General features: G+C 42.8%; 1 protein-coding gene across 3 annotated transcripts in view; it reads right to left on the minus strand.

The window, feature by feature from the left end:
• LOC119166799 (uncharacterized) overlaps positions 1–19,505 on the minus strand; it is a 57,198-nt gene extending 37,693 nt beyond the window's left edge. Inside the window, exons 1-8 of one of the 3 annotated variants that reach the window (XM_075867399.1) lie at positions 19,367–19,505; positions 15,919–15,951; positions 13,639–13,671; positions 10,776–10,883; positions 9,455–9,754; positions 6,419–6,496; positions 4,809–4,898; positions 994–1,167 (exon numbers count right to left, since the gene is read on the minus strand). In XM_075867399.1, the coding sequence (XP_075723514.1) occupies positions 994–1,167; positions 4,809–4,898; positions 6,419–6,496; positions 9,455–9,754; positions 10,776–10,883; positions 13,639–13,671; positions 15,919–15,951; positions 19,367–19,427 (877 nt within the window). In that variant the 5' untranslated portion in view covers positions 19,428–19,505. The remainder of the gene's footprint in view (positions 1–993; positions 1,168–4,808; positions 4,899–6,418; positions 6,497–9,454; positions 9,755–10,775; positions 10,884–13,638; positions 13,672–15,918; positions 15,952–19,366) is intronic. The other 2 variants (XM_075867400.1, XM_075867401.1) reach the window with 2 other exon arrangements.
• Positions 19,506–23,804: the final 4,299 nt, after the last annotated feature.

The raw sequence follows: 23,804 nt of genomic DNA on the forward strand, positions 1-23,804 counted from the left end.
TTCTTGTCCTGCGAGTCTCGCGAATTGTTTTCATTGAAATTGTCGCGGCATCATCCTCGCTCATCGTCATCATCGTCTTTGCCTCGCCGATCGCGCAGCCTTGCTAAAAGTTTAATGTGCGGGCAAGAAAGACAACGCGCAATAGTTTCGGCCAGAGAGGACTTCTCAGCCCCATTTCGTATTTCGTTTCACATTGTAAAGTAGCGACTACTTCGGCCATGGTCACTTCCGCCACCGTGCATATCTCTCATTCACTAGAACTTCTTGCGTTGTTTATGTTGTTTTCTGAAACGCACATCCATCATTACAGCATTGGCGTTTATCACTTTGTAGTTCTGCTTTTCGTTTGCCCTTCATCATGTCTTTATAACATGCAGATTTTTTAGCATTTAAAGAACAATACATTTAGATGAACCAATCTGAAGGTTGCGATTCAGTTTATCATTTCTGGTGGTTCTTTCTTTTTGGGATACAGCACTAGGTTTTAGCCAATCAAGCGTTTGCGATAGCGTATGCACTTTGCTGCAATTTTTCAAGTCCTTAAGGTCTCCTTTTTCGTAGATCAAAGTGATGTTGTCGTTTTTCAAAACTTTGATACCGGTCTTGTCCAGAGACACTTCATCCCTTTGTATATAAGGTGGCCAGTTTTCTAACTCAATCTCTCCATCATCTTACAGGAGGTCCGTTGTTACGTTTTCCTCACCAGCCGCTTTGCCTCTTTGCAGATGTAAAGATTTCATTGGTTCCACTGTCGTTACTGGTCAGCATTATTTATGCGTCACCTTTCATCTTCTTTCTTTGGTTCTCTAAAAAGTGAAAATTTATTACGCTATTTTCATTGGTGCCGAAAACTTTGTCATTTGTAGTTTTTGTTTTATTACATGCACCACAATAAACTGTAACTGTAAATGTAAATAAACTGTAAATGACTGTAAATGCTGGGAACGGCTATATAACAAAGTACAGAAGCATTCAAAAAGCTTTTTAGGCTACCTCCAAGATGACCACCCAGTCCACTGCCAGGAACGCTGATTCCAACACCACTGGCGCCAATGCCACCACTGGTACCAAGGCTACCACCTTGGCCAACGCCAACACTGGGGCCAAGGCCAACGGTGGGGTGAAGGCTGCCACTACCGCCAATGCCAGCAGTGCCGACGCCCCCACCTACAGAACATACACAATGAACACGAAAAGGGGTGTTTACTTTAGATGCGCCACTCTCCAGACCTTTCACTTGGTGACTTGTTTGGCTCAGCACAAAAAAAGAAAATATAATGCTTCCAAAAATGCTCAGTTATTGGGTACAAAAACATTCAGAGAGCCCTATGCAGGCAATGTGACGTAGGTATTTAGGCATATTTAGAAAACAAAAGAGAGTTGACATGTGGTGAAAAATGTGATTATATTTTGCTATTAAGGCATAACTATTTGCTACAAGAACTGCACGTGCCCCTTGACTTCTTTAGGAAAACAGGACAAATGCCGCATAAGGTGGCGATCGAGAAAGCCACGATTTGCCCGCCCGTAAATATATTCATCTGTGAGCCCCAAAAGCTCACACCTTGCCGGCTGATTCGAGGTTTCACAGCCCCATTTCGCCCTTCGCTTCACATTGTAAAGTGGCGAACACTTCGGCCATGGTCACTTCACCTACCGTGTCACCTCTTATTCACTAGATCCTTTTGCTTTGTTTATGTTGCTTTCCGAAAAACACATCCGGTGCTACAGGATTGACGAAGCTTCGCTTTTCACCCTGCAGTTCTGCTCTAACTCTTCACCCTTCATCATTTCTGCCTAACATGCAGATTGCTTATGAATTAAAGAAAAATACTTCTGAATGAACCACTCCTAAAGTTGAGAATAAATTTATCACATCCAGTTTTTTTTCCTTTCGTGCTACAGCACTAGGTTTTAGCCAATGGAGCATTTGCGATGACGAATGCGATACATTACGTGAGACGAAACGAGTTGAATGCTTAAGTTAACATATCAAGCTTATTATTGAATAAAATTGGTGTTTTTGTGTAAATTAGTCTAATCACGTGTTTCGAAAATGAGCTACTACGAAGCATTTTAATATTAACAACACATTCTTCTATATTACCAGGCAATGCCAATTTCTCGCCCGATGCCACGTGGTGGGTTGCGCTAGTTTATAAGGTGTCAACTGACCCATCAAAGTCTTAACTTCATCCAACCGCCTTCGCATAGAGCTGCTGGGTGGCTATTTGTGTTTGCGCTAATATGCTACGTAACTCAGTTCACCCCTTAACTGATGGTACCAACAAAGCACTAATTGACCTCGCATTGCATTCCCAAAACTGCGAAGGGCAGACGGAGATTTATTAATTATAGAGGGTCATTAACACATCCATCAGCCTTGAGCCAAATTATAATTTTTGTATAACTTTGTTTTTTCATCTGCTCTATGGCAGAAGAAACATTACGAAAGATGATTGCGCCTGCAGAAGTGGTCTCTGAGACCAATTCAAGCCTGCAGCGGCCGAACGAAAGACGGCAGAGGGGCAGGAACCAAACACTCTTCGATCTACTTATTTCACTGCCAAATAAAACAGGGGCGAGTCGAGAAACTCTCGCAGAACACGACGTGTCCCGCAGGACACGTCGTGTACATTTCGGTGCAATAGACTACGCAGCAGTTTATGATTTCGATAAAGTACGTGCTAGCCGGCATTGGGAGAGCTTATGGTTCTGCTAGGTATCTCAACGGATGTCTGCTCTGAAAGCCGCGGCGTGGCGTGCCAGTCACCCTGCTTAGCGTAAATGTGTGCGCAGTGTCGGTCAGCCTTCTTCTTGAACCATCATCAAGTCTCAATCTGCGCCTTTTTAAAGTGAGTTAAGAGAAACAAGCACACTAGAAACAAAAGTACTTGAATACTATGCCCAATTTCATTAGTAATGGCTCTTGCCCAGAAGGCTGGGAATTGTGCGTAAGAGAATTAGAACACAAACAGACACTGATGCTTTGACATACACGTGGGCAACGAAGATAAATCTCAGCGTATAGAAAAATGTTCAAGGTCACCCTGGGTACAAAGAGGACACGCACTTAGGTGCAACCTAATTGTCTTTTCTTAGTCTTGTTATATGCGTTCTACCGTAATAGGAGTGTTTCTGCGTGAAATAGTGCACAACAGGTTGAAATAGAAGCTACAGCACGTTACAAAGAAGTTGGCATGCTTCTGCTTGAGAGGTAGGGAGACAAGGAGGGTAGCGCGCGAACTCTACAGAAAACGTAGTTGATTATTTTACTAACTCGATGATACAGCACCTAGAAAAAAATTAATACCACCCCATTGACATCATTCATACAAAAAATATTTGATATAAGTGAAGTTATTCCAAAATGTACATCTCAATATTTTTGAAAAAATTCTAACTCCTTGCCCTACTGAGTTTAATTTTTTGAACCTTCTTTTTTTAAGAAGCCGACTTTCGCCCTTTTAGTCACGACGTGCAAAAATGGCGAACGAGCAAGCGTTGGGCAAGAGCGTATCCGATGTTTTTCCATTGCCTGTATAAGGGTTATACCGGCCGTGGTGGTCACATTTTAAATGGTGGTGGAAATTCTCGGAACCCATGTACTTGGATATGAGTACAGGTTAACATACCTGAAGTGAATAAAATTTCTGAAGCCATTTACTGCGGCGCCCCTCAAAATCGTGTCTTAGTTTGCGAAATCAAATGCACAAAAGTTATTATGTATAATGTAAGATATTTTTTTTCTATGTGATAACTTTGTCTCACCATCTTCAAACATCTTATTCACCCACTAACGACCTCATGCAGTTGCTGGACCAAGTAAAGAGCAAGTAAAGACCAAGTAAAGTGCGAAAAATGTGACTTTAACTCCACAGAGGTTGATGTTTTCAATTACAGTTCGTCTTTTATTTTCCAGTGCAAGCAAACATTGTGGTGCGAATAAGCTATTTGTCATGGGCAGCTACGGCACCTGCTCTTTTAAGGTAGAGTGACATTCATTGAAACTAATCCTAACCAATGCCCTGATTCACCATAGGCCACACCAGTACCACACATCAGAAGAAAAATAAAATGAATGAAAAGAACAAAATACACAGCTGTTTTGACATTTGACATCTACAGCATAGTATTATTAAATGCAATATGACCTTAATAATGTAGACAATTTATTACTAAATAGGGCTCAGGCAGTGAGCGTGGCTGTTTTTTTTTTTCACCACAGAAATAAATACGCATTTCGCTTTTTGATAGAGGTAAAATGTCAAAGGCACGAGTACTGCGCGATATGAGTGCACGTTAAAAACAGCAGATGGTCGAAATTACCGGATTTTTCTACTACGGCGTCCGCAATAAACGTATTATGGTTGTGGTACGTAAAATAGTAGACATTATTTTTACATTGCACCTCTATGTCCACGGCATTTCTGTCGAAGCATTTTCATCATCTATAAAGTGTAAATAGGAGGCTGCCTTCTCATTTGCTAAGAGGTGGTTCACAGGATAGATAGTGTAAGCGATAAAAGCACACAATTGGATTATGACAGCCATGGTGCCATCTTAAAAGCGCATTAAAAGAGCACACTGCACTATTTGGCATAAAATGGGTTTCACGGCAGCGCAGCTAAACTAGACGGCCATATCAATTCTGATCAATACAAAGCGCTTGTTTGGGTCATTAACGGTTATGCAGACTATTCAGAAATTCCAACGGACATATGAACCACCAGTGTTGCTTTTATACAATGCAGTGTCCGTACTATCGGTGACCCTTATTGTTTTCCTTATTAGACAGGTGAACTTACCTACACCACCTATTCCACCACCTGCTGATGCGCCAATGTTTCCTGCACCTACACCGCTGCCGAGGCCTGCGCCAATGCCGCTGCTACCACCTGCAGAACAGAAACATATACAAGAAATGCCATGTTTGTTTGCACGTACTAATAAAGGAACTAGTTATGTGCAAATACTTGAAAATTCGAATAAGAGTCAAATTGCAGCTCAGGGAATACACGAGTACCGCATCGACTTATTTTGTACCTACTTGTTTGTATTTGCACGTATTAACCAGCCTGCATAGACCATTAGTCCACATTAAAACAAACAAACAAACAAATAAATAAATAAATATATTTAATAAAATTTTCAGAATGAATTGGTTTAGTTAGTATGTCCCTGACGAGACAGTGAGATTTGTGTGCATGGTAAATAATCTTAGGTGGTCGAAATTTATGGAGTCCTCGCCTACGGCGTCTCTCATAATCATATGGTGGTCTTGGGACGTTAAAACCTCCATATCAACATCACGACGAGACAGCGCCACGTCACTTAGCGCTACAGAACACAAGGAACAACAAGTACGAATACGAATTTGTTGACGCGGGGTGCCGCAAACTACAAAGAAATAAATCTGTTGCCGCAGCAAATATTTCATGGCACCCGTTGCAAGACCTTCCCTCTCTTTTCCGCACCAGAACTACATGTTACGCAACTATCAGCAATCAACTTTGCACGTCTGTAAAACAGAATCAACTGCTGAAGTAGCTGACTTCATCTTACGTGTAGATTAATTGCCTTACGCGCCCCAACTGCTCTTCTGCCGTGGCCGTACATTTCAACCCGCGCACACAATTAGCTACACTTAAAGGAGGAGGAGAGGTTGAAGGAAGGATCGACGTAACTTATGCAGTCTTAGTTGAAAGCATGGCTCAGTGCCAGTTATTCTTCCAGGCAGCAAAAACTGACCACTTCGATCTTACAGGCCTCAGACTGGTGACATCAAAGAAAGATTGAATCCCTTTTGACGGGATTACAACAATATAACTGCCATAAAAACTCCACAGTTAAAATGTTATAGAAACGTACATTTAGTGCGCAAGCTAATTTGTTCCTTTTTATAAAAATAAATGCTTCCGTAAATGCCTGTGTTTTACACGTGAAGAAGCTTTTACTCGGGGCTGCGTCTGTCCCTCGGCGACCGCCCACTCCCCCACTGCGCATGCGCCAACTGCCTGCCTCTCCTCGCGTGACCACGAGGAGGTGGGAGGAGTTGGAGTGCAGGATATCGCAGAGTTCTGCCTCAAATTCGTTTGTCCTTTCTCGTTTATATCTCCGGCATAGCTCTGAGATCCTATGTAATGCTGCGCTCGCTCGCTTCGTTGCACTTTCCTATAGAAGCGCTGGATGCTCACTTTGCGGCACACACACGGTAATGCACACAAACTAGAGGAAGGGTAACAGAAACGGTACACAGCATATACATAACTACAAACAGAAAACAAACAAACATGGAAACAAAGAAATGAAAACAACGAATGCAAACACAAGTGAACACCAGCGCTGCTTCACATCCTCACAAGGTTGCCTTTCGTCGTAGATGGAGTGATTTTTAGTAGGTATGAGCGACAATCACCCGTACCACTTGTCCAAGTATTTGTGACTCCACTATGGCCACCCTCCAATCCAGTCAGACCACCGCTACCTGATACACCTGAAATTAAAAAAAAACAGCATTCTATCCTCAGGATGAAATGGATATTACAGATGGGAGGAGAGCTACAGACAATCCATTACTCTAAACATGTCTTACACTAATCTTTCTGTCATAGGAATAGGTGCTACAAAAAGTTAATCATGTCCTCACTGGGAGTATAGTTGAATGTTTATTCTACTTTGATAAATCAGTGCTTGCGCAATGTGTATTCTTATTGAGAAGCTATAGAACTGCTTTAACCTGAACGCCATCACGTTCACGCCTAGTGTCGAAGTTTCACCTCAATGACTAACACTAAATATCACTCAACCCTTGTGATAGTTGGTGAACGCAAATGTTCTAGAAGGCCACGCAAAAATGGCATAAAAAATCACCTAGCACTGTTACTCAATATACCCCGATTTGAAACATCGTGTCTTAAGGAGAGTAGTGCCGTGATATGTGCACTCTGGTAAAAGTGTAACCTGCATTGATGTTCACGTATGTACCACACAGCGATTCAGGAACGGGACGGGAAGAATTCCTATAGCTTGAACCATGAACGTGGAAAGGAGTTTCGATTTCTGCTGGCATGTGTCTCTCTGCACCAACCACTGAAACTACCGAAGGGCTCGCTGTCGGCGCTCGTTCATGTCATGGCACAGTACTTGACTTCACTCATCCCAGATGGCAACATCCTTCCCCCCCCCACCCCCTCCCAAGGAGGAAAATCGGCGACGAGATCTAGTCAATAGTAGAAATGGCGAAATAAATGAACTACAGTATAAGTGATCGTACAATCAGCGCTTTGGTAGTGATGACAGGATCTCGTATGTAATGAAAACCATGTTGCAAGTGCAGTAGAAACTCGATCTAACAAAACCGGATTTTACGAAGTTCCTCATTCCATGAATGAATCTCGATTGACCAGAAAATACGCATAGCTCTTAATGCTATCATCAATCCAAATGAATTATCTTATCGCCAAAACCTGATTTAATAGAATACTTTCCGGCAATGAGCAAAAAAGCTCTGATTTCCTTCCATTTTTGTGGATATGGATGTTTTTTCGCACATGCTTTCCAACTATTCTGCATTGAAGCGTTTATGCGCCACTCCAACGGGCTTAGCATAAGCCTTTCGAAGGCTTCAAGCTGCGCTCCATGCCCACGAATGGAACAAGGGAATGTGCAGCTGGTAGTGCTTTTGTGCGCCGGGCGATGCTACGGGCAACGGTGTTTAGCTTTATGATGTCATGGCATTACCGTCTTTCTAAATTTCTGACTCGTCCTACTCGTACCAGCACTTCATTTGTTCCTTGCGCCTCCACATAGCCTTCTACCCTAAGTGCTTCTCGTAACTATCTTTCTGCTTTGCATTGTCGAGATATGGTGCCCCCTAGGTCCGTGCTACGGGGGACCCTCCATGTCAATGCCGCTATCAGCCTAACCTCACAGGCTTTTCACATGCACGGGAGTATATTGTTGGCAAGAAGAATGATCGGGTAGTTCGTGCACTACGCAACGATTTCAGATTTCGAAGAGCCGACAACTTCCTTTTTAAACTGACTTACCCGATTTCACGAAATTATTTGAGTGCGCTCACGACTGTGTTTGATCGAGTTTCAATTGTAACAGGTTGGCTGAATAGTGTTCCTTCAAGAACAGTCTTGTTTTTCGGGTGCCATCTCTATAGCGTATGCACCGAAAATGCGTCTTCTGTGCGTGCCGCGAAAATTGTCCTTTTCCGTGAGACATCATGAGGTTAATGGGGTCGACCACTTTGAGGTATCCGCCGAACAACTAGCGTCAAGCGACACCAACACTGTGCGACTAAAATTGTCGCACAGTGTTTGCAGGTGGCAAGCGTAATTTATTTACACTAATATTAGAATTAGTACAATATAGTTGACACCGTGGAGATACCGTCCCCTATAAATTTCTTGGCATGGTTGCCTGTTCGTCATAAATAAGATCGTGTCTGAGGAATCAATCAATCAATCAATCAATCAATCAATCAAACAAACAAACAAACAAATAAACAAACGCTTCGATTCAACTTTTCTGGTTCACTGAAAAACTCGTGCAATTCAGGTAACTCTCCATCTGAAACAATATTATAATAAGAAAATTATTATCTTTCCCATTACTTTTTTTTCTGCCACGATGTTCATTTAGCACAAATGATCCTACGTTATAAATATTGAGCGCACCTTGAGCTACATTTTTCACAATTTCGTTCAAACTATTTGGCGTGAAGTGAATGTGTATTCGTAAAGGCTGAAAGGTGAAACACATGTTCGGATTTGATTTGTTTTTTTTTTCTGGCGCAAAAGTTATTATTATATGAACAAACTAATTATAACGATATTCACTGAGTAGCATTTTTCTGTGTTTTTTTCGCCAGCCGGAAAACCATGAACGTATTTGTAATTTGCCACACGTTCAACCGTGGGCAGCGATGAACCGATGGATGAATTGATCTAAAGTTTTTTTTTGAAGTCCTGATGTGGGCAACTAAGCGTGAATCGGGGTGGTCTAACATCGAAATAATCAATCCTTGTTTGCTACTCACAACTAGCCTATAAGCCATCCTTATGACAGTTTTCCCATCAAGTCAGGGCATGGCATTTCATAGTCAGCTATGTTAAGAGTCGTGCAGTCCTGTCCTTAAAAGGACCAAACCAAAACTGACCGCACTTCTTTGTACGTGCAGATGCTCTACTTTTCTCCCCTTTCTTTTTTCAATCCTTATTTTCTGATCACCAGTTCAGGGTAGAAAACCGGACGCTCGTTTGGATAACCTCCCTGCCTTTCCTCTTCTTGCTTTCTCTCTGTGTTCAGAATGTTTGAAATGACAGATTTTTACAGAACGTGTGACATTACTTACAATCACTTCAACTACTCCACGAAGTGGCTGAAATACCTTCGCAGTTTCCAACATAGTCAAAACGAAAACAATGACCTGATTCACTACCTGAGTGCCCTCCCAAAGCACCGCCAAGTCCACTGCCAAGTCGACCGCCAAGTGTGCCACCAAGTGCGCCACCAAGTCCGGTGCCAAGTCCGGTGCCAAGTCCGGTGCCAAGTCCGGTACCAAGTCCAGTGCCAAGTCCGGTGCCAAGTCCGGTGCCAAGTCCACTGCCTATTGCGCTGCCTAGTCCACTGCCAGAGCCACCATTATGACCACCGCGAGAGCCAGCGGCCAAGGCAGCACCCAAGCCAGCTCCGATGCCAGCGCCCGTCAAGCCAGCGCCAAGGAGAGCGGCACCAGAACCTGTGGCATGAAGTGGTCTTAGCAGTTGCGTCAGTGATTGCGACTATCTCGACGACTACACAAGTTGAACCTACTGCGCTTGATAACGTATACATTACAAATAATGTATAGGACGCACTTCGGTTGTGCACGACGTATTTCCTACCTTTCCGGCTGATAAACATGCCTTCATCAATGTAATTCCTCTTTTTTCCTTTGTGTACATTCCTCTCCTCTTTGATTCTACGCAATGCTTTACTACTTTCTGTCTTTATTTTCCTCCTCCTCACTCTCACTTTCATTTGATGCCACTTCTGTATATTATACTACACAGGGTAATGTTATGCTCGGCTATATTACCTAAAAGCCATGTGAGTACGATACTCGCCTTTGGATCGGGTGTCGTCGTCATCATCATCATCATCAGCTTGACTACGCCCACTGTAGGACAAAGGCCTCTCCCATGTTGCACCAGTAAACTCGATCCTGTGTTCGCTGCCCCTTTACACCCGCATCTTACTAATTCCATCTGTCCAGCTAACACTCTGTCTGTCTTTCACCCGCTTGTCCTTACTGGGCATCCAGTAAGTTACAGTTAAAGACCAGCGGTTATCTTGGTTACGTGCTACGTGCCCAGTCCATGTCCATTTCTTCTTGATTTCAACTATTATGTCGGCGGTATACGCAGTTTCAAGTCCTGCCTCAACAAGTTTTTTTTTCTATTGTGAACCAAATAAAGTTCTTTCACTCACTCACTCACTCACTCACTCATCTCACTCTGCAAAGAAATTCTTTCTATCTCTTTCTTTCTCGCAACTTTGTTCTCTTGATGTGCTCTTTCGTTCGGCCACCAGAGTTATTGTATCCCATACCAAAAAATTTGACGCACGTGTTTTAGGCGTGAAGCAGGAGATTAAGCAGTGGACAAGAACAGTGCATGCCCGTTGACGACGATGACCCTTTTGAATTTGCGGATGAATTGTTGGCAAAAACAGCTGCGCTGTTGAATGATTCTAGTGGCATAACTAGAAAATACGCTCACCGCCACCACCGCTCAATAGGCCTCCGCCGCTGCCGCCGCCGCCGCCGCTGCCGCTGATTCCGTAGCCACTACCAAAGCCATCACTCAATCCGCGGGAAGAGCCTCTTCCTACGATACCGAGAAGAAAAACCCAAAATTTTTTCAGTACCGATCCGGGAAACTTTACTAAGTATACAGCAAAACAAAGTAGACATTTAAGAGAGAAACATATCGAGAAAATCAAAGTGTATCCCTGTTCGCCTGCTGATGAAAATTGGAGGTTGGCGACGGGGGCATCAAACGTTCTAGACGTGCTGATGTGCTTGGGAGGGTGATTAACGAGATTATATAAGAGCCAGCAGTAAACTCAGCATTCAGTTGAAACTACATAAATTAAAAAAATAAAACAATACTGAATACAGCACTGCACAAATTAACAAATATAAATATTATTATTAAGTAGACTTTCACGTCTGAAAACCACTAAATGATTACAAAAGACGCCATAGAGGAGAGCACAGAGAATTTGAATCATATGGTGTTCTTTAACGTGCACTGACATTACACAGTACACGGGCCTCTACTGTTTCACCTGCAGGGAAATGCAACCGCCGCAGGCCGGATCGAACCAACGACCTTCGTGTCGACAGCCGAGCACTCTATTGCCACTGATCCAATGAGATGGGCCACAGAATAATTAAAACTCTCCGCAAATCTTGAATCTATAAAAGCCAGCCGCGCTTTGGTGGTCTAGTGGCTAAGGTACTCGGCAGCTGACCCGCAGGCCGCGGGATCAAATCCCGGCTGTGGCGGCTGCATTTCCGATGGAGGCGGAAATGTTGTAGGCCCGTATGCTCAGCATTGGGCGCACGTTAAAGAACTCCAGGTGGTCGAAATTTGCGGAGCCCTCCACTACGGCGTCTCTCATAATCATGTGGTGGTTTTGGGACGTTGAACCCCACATGTCCATCAATCAATGTCTAAAAGCCAGTACAGGTGATCTCTAATTTACCATCTTGAACAAAGCAAACGTATTAGGTGTAAAAGCGCACTGCCACATAAACTGCTTCTCTGGCTCATTGGAGCGGAGGGTACAACTCCCAAGAATGTCTCAATTACGCATGTGCGTATATACAGACACATATACAAATGCACACACGAACGTACAGTACATGAAAAGTTGTCCAACCTCTATTCACACCCCTCTGCCGCCGAAACCTAATCTGCCTAGAACAGTAAACTGCTCACTCGGGTTCGATCGTCACTTGGACCCGGGAAATTTTCCAATTTATTTTATTTGCATACTTCTAGATCGATCGGTCAAGGACAAGACAGTGATTTTTCGCTCCCAACGAACGACGACAAGGTCGATGGCGAAAGTGGCAGGCATTTCTGCGAAACGAGCTTAATAACGCTCTAACGTTATCAAGCAGTTGTGACTTTTACAATACAATATCGGAGGTTCTACGTCGCAAAACTGGTTTTAAGCTTTCTGCACCGCATTCAACCACTGTCTTTTGGTTAGTCAGATGAATTCGAAGGTGTATTCAAGTTCGCGATCCTACTCAACATCATACTTCCAGGTCCAATGCGCAACAGAATACGACAGGAAATTTTGATCTCTTGTGCTATAGGATGGCGTGCACGCTTGTACACCCTAACGTTTCTGGCGAGGCTTTATTACTCTTTCGTTGTGCGGCGTTCTCTTGTAGTGCTGTATCAAAGTTTTTGTGCTAATTCAAGCACATCTCTACACGACAATTTGGCGGTTGTTGTGACAACACATTTTCTTGGGGTACTCCACCTCTCTGTTGTAATACACCCGCGACAGCATTAGCAATTCTGTTGCCGGGACAGAAACTGTCAATGACACGCCATGAATAGGCTTTAACCTAAGGAAACTCTTGGTGCAAAACGGCCAATATAGTCATCCTCATGAAAATTCTGCGAAACTTTTTACCTGGGTCTGTTGCTTTTACATTGTGCAGTGGCCTCGTCAAGCTAATCTCAATATGGCCGCTAATTTACTGTCTGCACCTTAGGAAGTCATTGTGCCCCTCACGTGAATGAGTTGTCACCCTGATTCTTCCTATATCAGTCTTTGTTAGTTCTTTAGACTTTTGAATGTATGTGTTCTTGGGCTTTTTTGACAATAAAATCTGTGGAACAATAATGCGTAGTTTTTGGAGCCCGTACTGCGTACAAACTATGGCCACTTTCTTACTCTGCTCATGGCTGGAATGAGGGCGATTTCGCTCAACTGTGTGTGGAAAATCAGCATTCTCATGCCATTCAATGATTGCTTGCTGCCTATAAAAATCATCATTCGGAATATATGTTCAGAATTTTTCACAGTTATAGATATTGTTGCAAGACTACATCACACTGAAGAAGCAAGACAGACATCCAGAAAGACGACGTGGTTCTGGGGGCCATTGACAGTGTTCTTTGCCACAGTGTTTGTCGACTTGTGCGGGGCCATTGACAGTGTTCTTTGCCACAGTGTTTGATGACTTGTTGGGGGTTATTGACAGTGTTTTTGCCACAGTATTTAACCTATTGAGCACGTTGCGCTGTCTCATATTAATGGAGCAATTATTTTCTGCATCAGTAGTAAGACCTTCTTACACATTACCACGCTATCTCATTTTAATAAAGAAATTATTTTCTGCATCAGACGTCCTACTTAGACGATACAGGACACTCAGTTGCTTCTCATGCATTCTCTAACTATCTACTTTCTGTATTTCAAAGAAAAGACTGTAGAATGCCACTTCCTAACAGAACCGTGTGGTAGGCCAACAAAACCCGCAAGCACACGCAACTTCTACCAATTTCTGCATGACAGCTGGCTTTTATAAAGTTGAAGAGGAGGCATACTCACCCGTCACAACACTGGAGCAACCGGAACATCCCCCTGGCAGAGAGCATATACATATGAGAAATAATGCAACGCATTGGGCGCACTACATTGTTTTGAAAACATAGCGTAATAAGCATCAGAAACTAACTTATCTGCATTACACTGGCGCATTACATCATTTTGAAAACATAGCGTAATAAGAATCAGGAACTAAATTATCTACATTACACTCGCCCACATCAGTTGTGCTGTGTATTATGCTAATGAGGTGCTATAAATTCTTTGTACTTAGAAGTGCGATCATTAAAGATTGCCTCTTTCGATGGGGGCGCACTTTTCCATGCGACCAGTCTTATGGAGCTGTGTTGATCGTTATAGACCAAATGAATCTTGCCAACGTTTGTAAACATTTCAAGCAAATCTCAATGTGAGAATGTGGTGCTTGTTTGGACTGCATATTTTGCTTTGGTACTCTCGCTCTTTGTAGTAAAACACTTACGATGCTATTCCCTTCTGTGGTGCCGACAGAAACAGTCACTTGCATGCCCTGAAATTTGCAGCAACTACAGAAAACTCTTGGGGCATAAGAACTACATCAATATTTCTCATGCAAATATTTGTTGAAAATTTATACTGGGTGCTTTTTTTGCTTTTACAATATGCAGTGGCTTTCAAGCTAATCTCGTTGCGACCGTTAATTTACTGCCTGCACCTAAGGGAGCCCCTGTGGCCATCAGAATAATAATTTGTAGCCTGCTTTTTCCGAGATTGGTCTGGCATTTATTCATGTTTTGTACTAATATGTTTTTCAGATTTATCACAATAAAATATGTAGAATGATGCTGCGTAGGTTCTGAAAGCCCTTGCTGCGTACAAGATATCGTCACTTTCTTACCCTGCTCATGGCTGGCATGAGTACGATATTGCTCAACTGTGTGTGGGGGAAATCTGCATTTTCTTGCCGTTCAATGATCGCTTGAATTTCATCAAGATCCTCATTCAGATTAGACGTGCTGAATTTTCAGCAGTAAAACAAGAGCAGTGCCTATACACATTTACTTGTATGGAGCCATGGATGGTGTTGTTTGCAATTGTATTTGGTGCGTTCAGCACGTTGCACTACCTCATTTATTAGAGCGATTTTTTTTTTGCACCAGAAGTCCTACTTACACAATACAGGTCACTCAGCAGCTTCTCCTGTTTTGTGTAACTATCTACCGATAGGCCTCAGCCACAAAGCTCATCCTTGACAACGCTGACGAGCGCCTAAGGCAAGCCTCTTTGTCACAAAGCAGCGTAATTTTAGATGCAAAATTAAGAAACGAGACATATTTCATAGAGAGACCACGAATTGGCACACCACGTTTGTGTTTCACTGGTATGCACGTTCTTTCCGTGGGCGGCCTCATATTGAGCGTTCCGAATCATTTTGATAGCTCCTGCACATTATTCGGGAAAAACATTTTGAGGATTCTTGAGCGTCGTATTCAAAAGTAAAACGCCATAGCTTAATCGGGCCCCGCCCGTCTCGCCTTTTTCACAGCTAGCCTGAGTTAACATCTCGCTGGACATCCCAAAAACATCCCAGACACATCCCAGTCACATCCCAGACACATCCTAGACACACTCCAGACACATCCCAGACACATCCAGCAAGGAAAGCAATGTCCGTGCGCATAACGCAGGCCCTTTCAAAATTGCCTACTTAACCAAGATTCTTCCTTTTGTGAATTCGCGAAGTACCCGTGACGCCACCGCAAGGCATCTGCTCACTTGGTTGATGCTGCTGCGATGAGGACAATCAATTATGCCTGAGCGCTTTGTCTAAGGTACAGGCCTTTAAACCAGCCACTCGTCAGTCAGTCAGTCAAAAACTTTATTAAATAGTCCTGGGGAGTTTAAGCCACCAGGGTGTCTACGAGGGACACTCTAGCAGCCGCTACTGTAGGCGACGCCCGATTCGGGGTGGGAACATGGCCACGCAACTAGTCTTTTTCGACGCCTGTCGATATTTTGCACTTTCTGCCACGCTATAATATATGCACAATGAAACCGTTGCTACTACTTAATTTTCAAATAGGGTTCTTTTGCGAACAAACTGCGAGGCATGGGCGTAGCACTTTACTACTACAATCGTTCCGTCAAAGACAACGTCGATTTTTTTTTCGCTCACAACGAATGATGTAGACGTCAATAGCGCCGACACCCTAATATTCTACGAAACGAGCTCATTAACGCTATTCTGTTGGCAATTTTAACACAGCACTGTCTTTTCTGAGATTAAAGAAGAGGCAGACTCACTCGATGCCCTGGCGCAACCGGCACATCCATAACCTATCAAAAAGAATACACACATGCAAATTAATACAGTTCTTCACACATGCACTACAGTGTTTTTGAAAACACTTTTTAATTTATTTAGATATACTGCCGGCGAATACTTCGGCATAAGCAAGAGTGGCATTACAACAAGAGAGAAAACAAAACGAAAGAAAATATATTCATGCGAACACAATGCAGCACGAAACGGACATAATGTATCAAAAAGAAGCAGCAATTACCGCTAGACTTCCGGAAAACATTCACGAGAAACAATGGTGTTTGAAAGCAGCCATGAAATATTTCGACTCATGAACTTCAATAGGTAGGAAATTCCAGTCGCTCACTGTTCTGGAAAAAAAGCATTCTTGTGGGCATTTGTTCTCCTCAAAATTCGCACAAGTCAACGTTCGTGGGCGTGTCTTGATGATTTGTGGGGTAATGCAACCGAAGAGGGCAATGCAACATTATTTTTTGCAGCAAGGGCGTTGTGTACTAGTACGAGAAGGTCAAATTTCCTGCGCTTTTTTAGTGTCTGTATTCGGTTTTGGTATCAATGATGACGGAGAATAATGCCTAGAATATTTCACGTATAGAAATCTCACAGCTTTTCTTTAAACTCGCTCAAGTTTCAGAATGTCAGCCTCAGTAAGCGTATCCCAAACTTCAGCAAAATATTCTAATTCAGATAATACGACTGCATTATAAGCTAATATTTTATATCTTACCAGCGCATATTTAGGTTTTCTCTTTACAAACCACAGTTTATTTAAGGTGGTTGAGCAGATATCCTAGGTATGAGTTGTCCATGTTAGTTTATTGGTAAGTGTGACACCTAGGTACTTGTATTTCGCGACTTCGGTTACTGTTATGTTTTGAAGTTGATAATGAAATTCACTGTGTCATTTTTTTTTCTTGTTGCACGCGAAAGTACGATTTTTTTCCACGTTTAGCTGCATACCCCAATTCGTGCACCACTCAGAAACTGCCACAAGGCATCTCTGCAAGTCTTCATAATCATCAATCAGCATTTTAATTATACAGGTAATATCTCAGAACTGGACAGATGTTCGCGTGTAAGAAGCAAGGGAATGACAACTTGATAATTGCAAGGACGTTTTCTCCTAGGTTACTCGGCCAACGCTGCCAATAAATATAAAAATAGACGTACGTAGCTCCTACGGAAATACACGCGCAAGCTCTTGTTCAACATCTCGTACTTCTTGCTTCTACATAATCTGTTCGTCGGCTACTCTGTGGCCTTTACCACAGCCTCCTAGATTTACTTTGCCTGCCAGATTATCGGCGGTCACTTGGGAAGCGGCCGTCGTTGGAACTGCGGTGGTGGCGCCACTTAAGTAGGGCTGTCTTCAAATAAGTTTCTGCGTTTTTGAAGCTTATATCCAACACAAATAACGTAAAAAGTTTTAAAAATACGTAAACGTAATTATATTTATATAAAACAACCCTACGCAAGTGACGCCACCATAGATGATGGGCGTTTCGCACTTATTCAGCAGGCAACCTATTCAATTCAAGGCATAGCCTCTGAAATTAGCAAACGCCGAAATCGCTGATCTCAAATGCCAAGTACAAAGACCCTTAAACCTACGTAGGTGGCACCATCATAAATTACGGGCGTCAGGGCTCATCAGGCAGGCAAGAAAAAGATAGAAGGCTATGCCTTTACATAGCGTTGGAGCCAAAGTATTGTTATCTCTTTTAGCATGTGGCTTATATGTGACTGACGTGACTGTATATTGGAAACCTAGGATGATGCTTATGTAAACTGTTCAATATAATGAGGCATTAATTGGGAATACTATAGTGTGTGAGCAGCACGTAAAGCCATTGAATAACTTTGGCGTGTATGAATCTGTGACCTTAGGTACCCATTAAAATGCAAATAACTGCTAAATCACTAGTCATATCTTTATTTTTGAGGTATTGGGCATTTAAAAATAATAGTTGCCCCATATGAGCGCTATCTATTCGCTGAGCAATCACCACGACCTCTAAAGCTGGCGACAGCGTTGTACGATGTATACCGAGCTAACTGGTCAGTACTGCTGTCTTTTTTTGAGAATTTTAACCTATATTTATTAATACTTTTGACTTCAAAAAGAAGCCGCCATGGTGCGCCATCTTCCTAAGCAGGTACATGCATGACGTCCTTTATTTCTTGGTGAACCAGCGTGCCACATGTGCTATCGTGTTTTCGTTCCTTTGTTCTCTATTTATATTCAAGTGCTATGAACAGGTGAAAGTTAAAACATAAAGCTCGCTTTGTTTCTTCTCCAACAGCTTGCTGTGCGGCTTATGCGATGTATTTCTTTTGTACAAAGCATTTAAAATACAGGACAACGCTGTCATACGTTTTCCTCTGCTGTGTTTGCGGACAGGTGACGGGGCAATTCGCAAATAAGATGAAAAAAAAGGGTAAAGTCTATTGTCACCTATTGAAAAAATATATCTTCTTATAATGAAATTACCTACAAACAAGGTAAAACGAAAAACCTATCGCGTGGTGAGGCGAAGACTGTTTATTCGTTATATGGCTGAAGGTTACTCTTTATGTGCACGCTAGTTGCCATATGCCACACTCTACTGATGTGTTGTCACAATGTAACAGGAACTATAGCCGGCTAAGGCAACAGACACACAGAAAGTAAGCAAAAGAACTGTTCCAGGATGAAACGGCAATGTTTGTACGGGTTATGCTGTCAAATAAATGTGCAATGTTCGCATATCCTAAGTTTTTTCTACGAAATGGGTGGTATGACCACGCAAGTATAGATAACCAAGCGGAAGTGAATATTTTGTATATAAAATAAACGTACACTCAACCACGTTCTGGCAATATGGCGCACTAAATATTTTTTTACATCTAGTAAATTGGTTCCACAAAAGCCCTCAAAATGAAGTAAACTTATTTACGATAAATTTTCATTTGTGAATTTGACTGTGTATTTCCCGAAAGTAACATTTTCGCACTATTAGGAATTTTTCACCAAGTGGCACATTTAATTTCCGATAAATCATGCCATTATATTGTAGTTTCGCCTGCCATAGGTTTTAGGGAGAGGTCGGAGCGGGAAACGAGGAAATCGAAGCTTTCTTCATTTTTGCCTTGATCACGAGATACTCACACTACGTCAGAATTTTGAAAATCGAACCATTCCGGAAGTGCAGGGGGTGTAGTGTCACTGCTGACCTAAAAGTCATCGAATACTGGCCACGGTGGCTCCACTTAGAGCAGAGGCTATAGGATCATGTACTTATACTTGGGTGAACGCCAATGTAGCCCAGGTGGTCGAAACTTCCGCAGTGCTCCACGACAGCGTCCTTTATATCATATCGTTGTTGTGCAGCGTAAAACGCCGAGTTATTATTTTTACTAGTTAAAATCTCCAGCTGTTAGCGTACTCACCGGCTCGACCTAACGCCACGTGTAGAACGAGGGCAAACACGGCCACCCTGAGGAATGTCATTGTTCTTGTAACTTGCCAGGAGCGACGTCCACTGTGGTCGCCGTGGCAAGAACGAGTAATGTTGTCGGACTTCTTTATAAACCCGATGGCCTTTATGGCCCACTACGCAGCTTGCGTTAAGTGGAACCGGTAAGGAAATTTCGCGAAAAGCTCTATTGTACAAGTGTATTTTTTATATACACAATGCGCCTGACTTTCTAGAGTTTTCTAATGTTTTTTATGTCAAACAATAGTTTTAAATGGAACACATAGTCCTCCATTGTTTAGCACGAGCTAGCTCGTTCCCCGCACGTGGTGGATGACTAATCGAAGTTTTGGGTGTCGCGCCGTCGGCTTCATTGTTCCAAAATTTTACAGAGAGAAGACTACAGCCTAAAAACATATAGTATCGCTCTTCTTAGCGGCCCCAGGCGTTTATAACCACCTGCCAAAACAGGTTACCCAATGCTACAATACTAAACATAGGCGACGAGGAAGAGAAACCAACCATATTAACAAAAACCAACAATGCTTGAACTATCTCTTGTTTAGCAATTCTTTGACTAATACAAACCGATAAAGCGAGCTCGAATGCGTATAATGTGCTTTAGGACGGAGAAACGAACGCCGATACATTCATTCAACGGACATAGCTGTTTGCTGTGTTTCGTACGAGTCCAAAGAAATAACTAAACATGCTAACGGAATTTCTACTAGTAGGTGTGGGACATTTCTTAAGTTTAAATACTAATTGTTCGATTATATGGAGCTAAAATATAATATGTATCCTAACGGCAGCAACGCAATGTCAGCACACAATGCTGTACCAGGTAAGACTGCTGAGTTTCTAAGAACATTTACAGTTGTGTAGATAACGCTAGTGCTGCAGAAATGTGCGCTGACAAATAAACAGTAAAACAAGTCTTCTTTAGTTATTTTAAACGAGACCGATGTTTGAACAGGCACAGAAAGGGGGGCTTGCAATGATGAAAACCCATAGCATGAAATTGCAGATGACCCAGCGTTACGACGAGAGAACGTATATAGTCAGTAAGTTACGCTTTCCCAATGCCAAAAGCGGCACTCCTGCAGAACGAAGATGTCAGTGCTGGTGAAAGCGCGAAGGTGTGTGTTGGGCTATAGGGCGGCAAACTCTGCAGGAACCGTGAACTCGAGGAACGCCCGCAAGGTCCATGTCTTCGACCACCCGGGAAAGAAGAAGTCCTCCACCATTGTCGCGCGGAGACCAAGCAGGAGATAGCGGCCCACCATCACGCATCGTTCAGCGGCCAAAGCAGGGCAGGAGCAAATTATATACTGCAGTGTTTCTTCGTCACCGTATCTGCGCCACGCAGGTGATGGGCAGCAACCCTATGAGTACAGGTGTGCGCAAGCCAAACGCTGACCGTAGAATAAAGAACCAATGTGCGCTGCCGGTACACAGGCGAAGCAGTAACCGCCGCTCACGTCTGTCTAGCCCAGTTTATTGCTGGTTACGGTTTGGTTTTGAAAGAAAGAACGAACCCTTTTGAACTTAGTGACTTGATTCGAAATGGTAAGCCTAAAAGAATAAGGTTGTGACGCGCAAATATTGAACATTTGCTAATTTATCTTTTCATGAAAAAACAGCTTCAAGCCACACACACGGAGCCAGAAGCAGGCCAGAAGTAGGAAAATTAGACGAATGTACACGTGTACTACTCATCAATCCCATGCTCGCTGTAGCGCCGTGTGTTGCAGCTCCCGTAGACACTAGCGCCAGAGTTCCCCCTAGTGCATATTAAGAAACTCTATGCTTTAAGCTAGTCGGTGACACCATCAGTCGCTAGTCGGTAGACACCATCGGCCCACGAACGTAGACATCATCGGCTCATCGGCTTCACCCACTCGTCATCATTTACGCCGTGGAGATGCCTGGATTTTATTTTTTTTTCTTTCGTGGTACTATGATTATAAGCCTGATTGGCTATGAGTTGTAATCAGGTGGCGGAACAAGAAGCCAGCATTGACTGAAATTTTACCATGCTAGCAGTGAAGCCAACGCCAAAGATGCAGGCTCTGTAAACTATATTAAAAGCCAGTAACTGCGATATTTTCTATCCTCTTATAAGCTTTTCACAGCGTGCGAACGTTTTACTGGGTAATACATAGTAATCTTTGTCATTACTACTCAACGAGTCCTAATCAACGTAAGTTATAACTTGTGAGCATTACAGCTTTGAACACGTTAATACCTCTACTGACCGTAGTAGTGTTATGTGTAGGCAGGTACGCGTAACAATTCATTGTGCTGTAAGTGGGACAGTCTTATGGAAACGTTGAGGCAAGATGCAAGTTTCTTGACTATAATAAAATCACGAAATCTTTATCACCATGGCGCATGTATACACAATTGTTAAGGTGTAAGAGTCTGAGTCGAAAATAATAATTATGTGTAAAGTTCATCATTGCTCATCCTTGCAATATGTGCACAACAAAGCAGACTGATAAACAATTCAAGGTTGCAATTGTATGCAGCGAAGGAAGGATTCTTTACATTCACTGTGTGTGTGTGTGTGTGTGTGTGTGTGTGTGTGTGTGTGTGTGTGTGTGTGTGTGTGTGTGTGTGTGTGTGTGTTATCAGTTACGGTTCATTGATTTCTATATGTATACTTCACCGTCTGAAGATATCACTGTGCTGTCCAGTTACCAGGGTTATGTTACGAAAGAGGCAAATATATTTATTGTAAAGAAAAAATGCTACTGTGCAAGCTTTCGGCTGTTACATCTGGGTTGGTGCTTTGTGGTATTCAGAGATGATAGTCACTGTCCTTCTAGCAGAGTTGGCCCTTTGAATTACCAGCGGCTAGGTACACATGCGGTAACCAATTTTACAAGTAATTACTCTCCCGAGGTTGGTAAATACTACTAACTTTTGCAAGAGGGAAAGTCACTCTAGGTACGTCACATGTGCCTACTAATGTTTAGTAGGCACATGTGACGCAGCAGTATTTCTTTTTGAATTAGACACATTCATTTTTTGGTTCCACTACTTATGTTCCTTCTTGTATTTCAATTCTTGCGTTTATAAGTGGCAGACATGTTGGCGTGAGCTACGTTGTTTTTTGCAGCCACACGTTAGCACTATTGTGTGGTCTTCGCCTGATGGCGTTGCATTTGCGAGAGCATAATTGTTCTTAGAGCCGAGCCTGTATAAAGGTATTGGCGTGACAATGCGTATACATACCTGTGCCATTAAAATAATATGAATATTCTTCTCCAAATTTTTATATTCGTCTACACCAAATACCTCGACAATTGAAAGAGTCGCGGGTCGCGGGCACTGTTTTAGAGTCAGCGCATGCGAGTTTGAGAGCGTATTGCCACGCGTTGAGTGTATGCGAGAGCGTTTAATTGCCCTCTCTTCAAGACGAGAAAGCGTATCTTTGAAGCATAGTGCGAAGAGCTGCTTGAGAACGCTAAACCAATGGACTAAAACGCAAAGTTTCAGTCATTATAGACAACAGTTTTTATTTCTGTGAAATTGTGACCTTAAAAAAAGAGACTACCCAACTACATTGAGAAGCACAGTCCTCCACCACCGATATTCCGATCATCAGCAAAATGCAATGTAGTTGACACATTACTCGACATTCCAGAGTTGTCACTTGTGCTCGGGTTAGGTTCAGAATGAGCTTTTCTACCCGTGTCGTGCACGCAATTTTTTCTGATCACTCTAAAGCAGTCGGGAAGTTTTGCGATCAGGTGTGGCTTGCGCCATGTGTCGTAACATTTGAAATAATTTTTGTGTGAAGCGCACTCACACAAAAGTAAACACGCCTTACACTCTATAAATCGAAGCGCATGCACCCGTAGACTTTGTTCAGACATGCGGCTTTCCCGACTCTCCGTCTCCCCCTTGACCGCACGAGATTGTAGGTCAAAGGAATCGCAATGCTCACCGTCCGACGGCTCTCGATGAATGCGGTGCGCACAGTTGCAGTTATTGCGAAATTTGGCGTGACCGCAAATAACAGTGACAAGACCCAAGGAAAGCACCATGCAGTGCTCAGATGTGCATTCCCGTTTCCATAACAACGCGGCAGCTTTAAAGAGCTCGGTTCACAGGAATTACGCTGTTGACACCGGAGTCGTTTGTAGTGAGCAAAAATTTCATATAAAGGTCAATAATAAATACTAAAATTCAATTGCCTTTAAAATTGAACCCAGGACTTCTTAGTGGCATGAAGAAATTCTTCAACTGAGGTACAGTAAATAAAACTGTTCAGAGAATAAAATTGGCCCCGTATCTGCGTGTTAATCTGCAAATGTCGTCGAAAAATGATAGTCTTGCGTCTGGAAAGATTGAACGAAACGTTTATTTGATAATTTGCGCAAGAACATCGGTGAATGGTATTC

Source organism: Rhipicephalus microplus, chromosome 6 (assembly GCF_043290135.1).
Source record: "Rhipicephalus microplus isolate Deutch F79 chromosome 6, USDA_Rmic, whole genome shotgun sequence".
In the NCBI taxonomy this organism is placed as follows: Eukaryota; Metazoa; Arthropoda; class Arachnida; order Ixodida; family Ixodidae; genus Rhipicephalus; species Rhipicephalus microplus.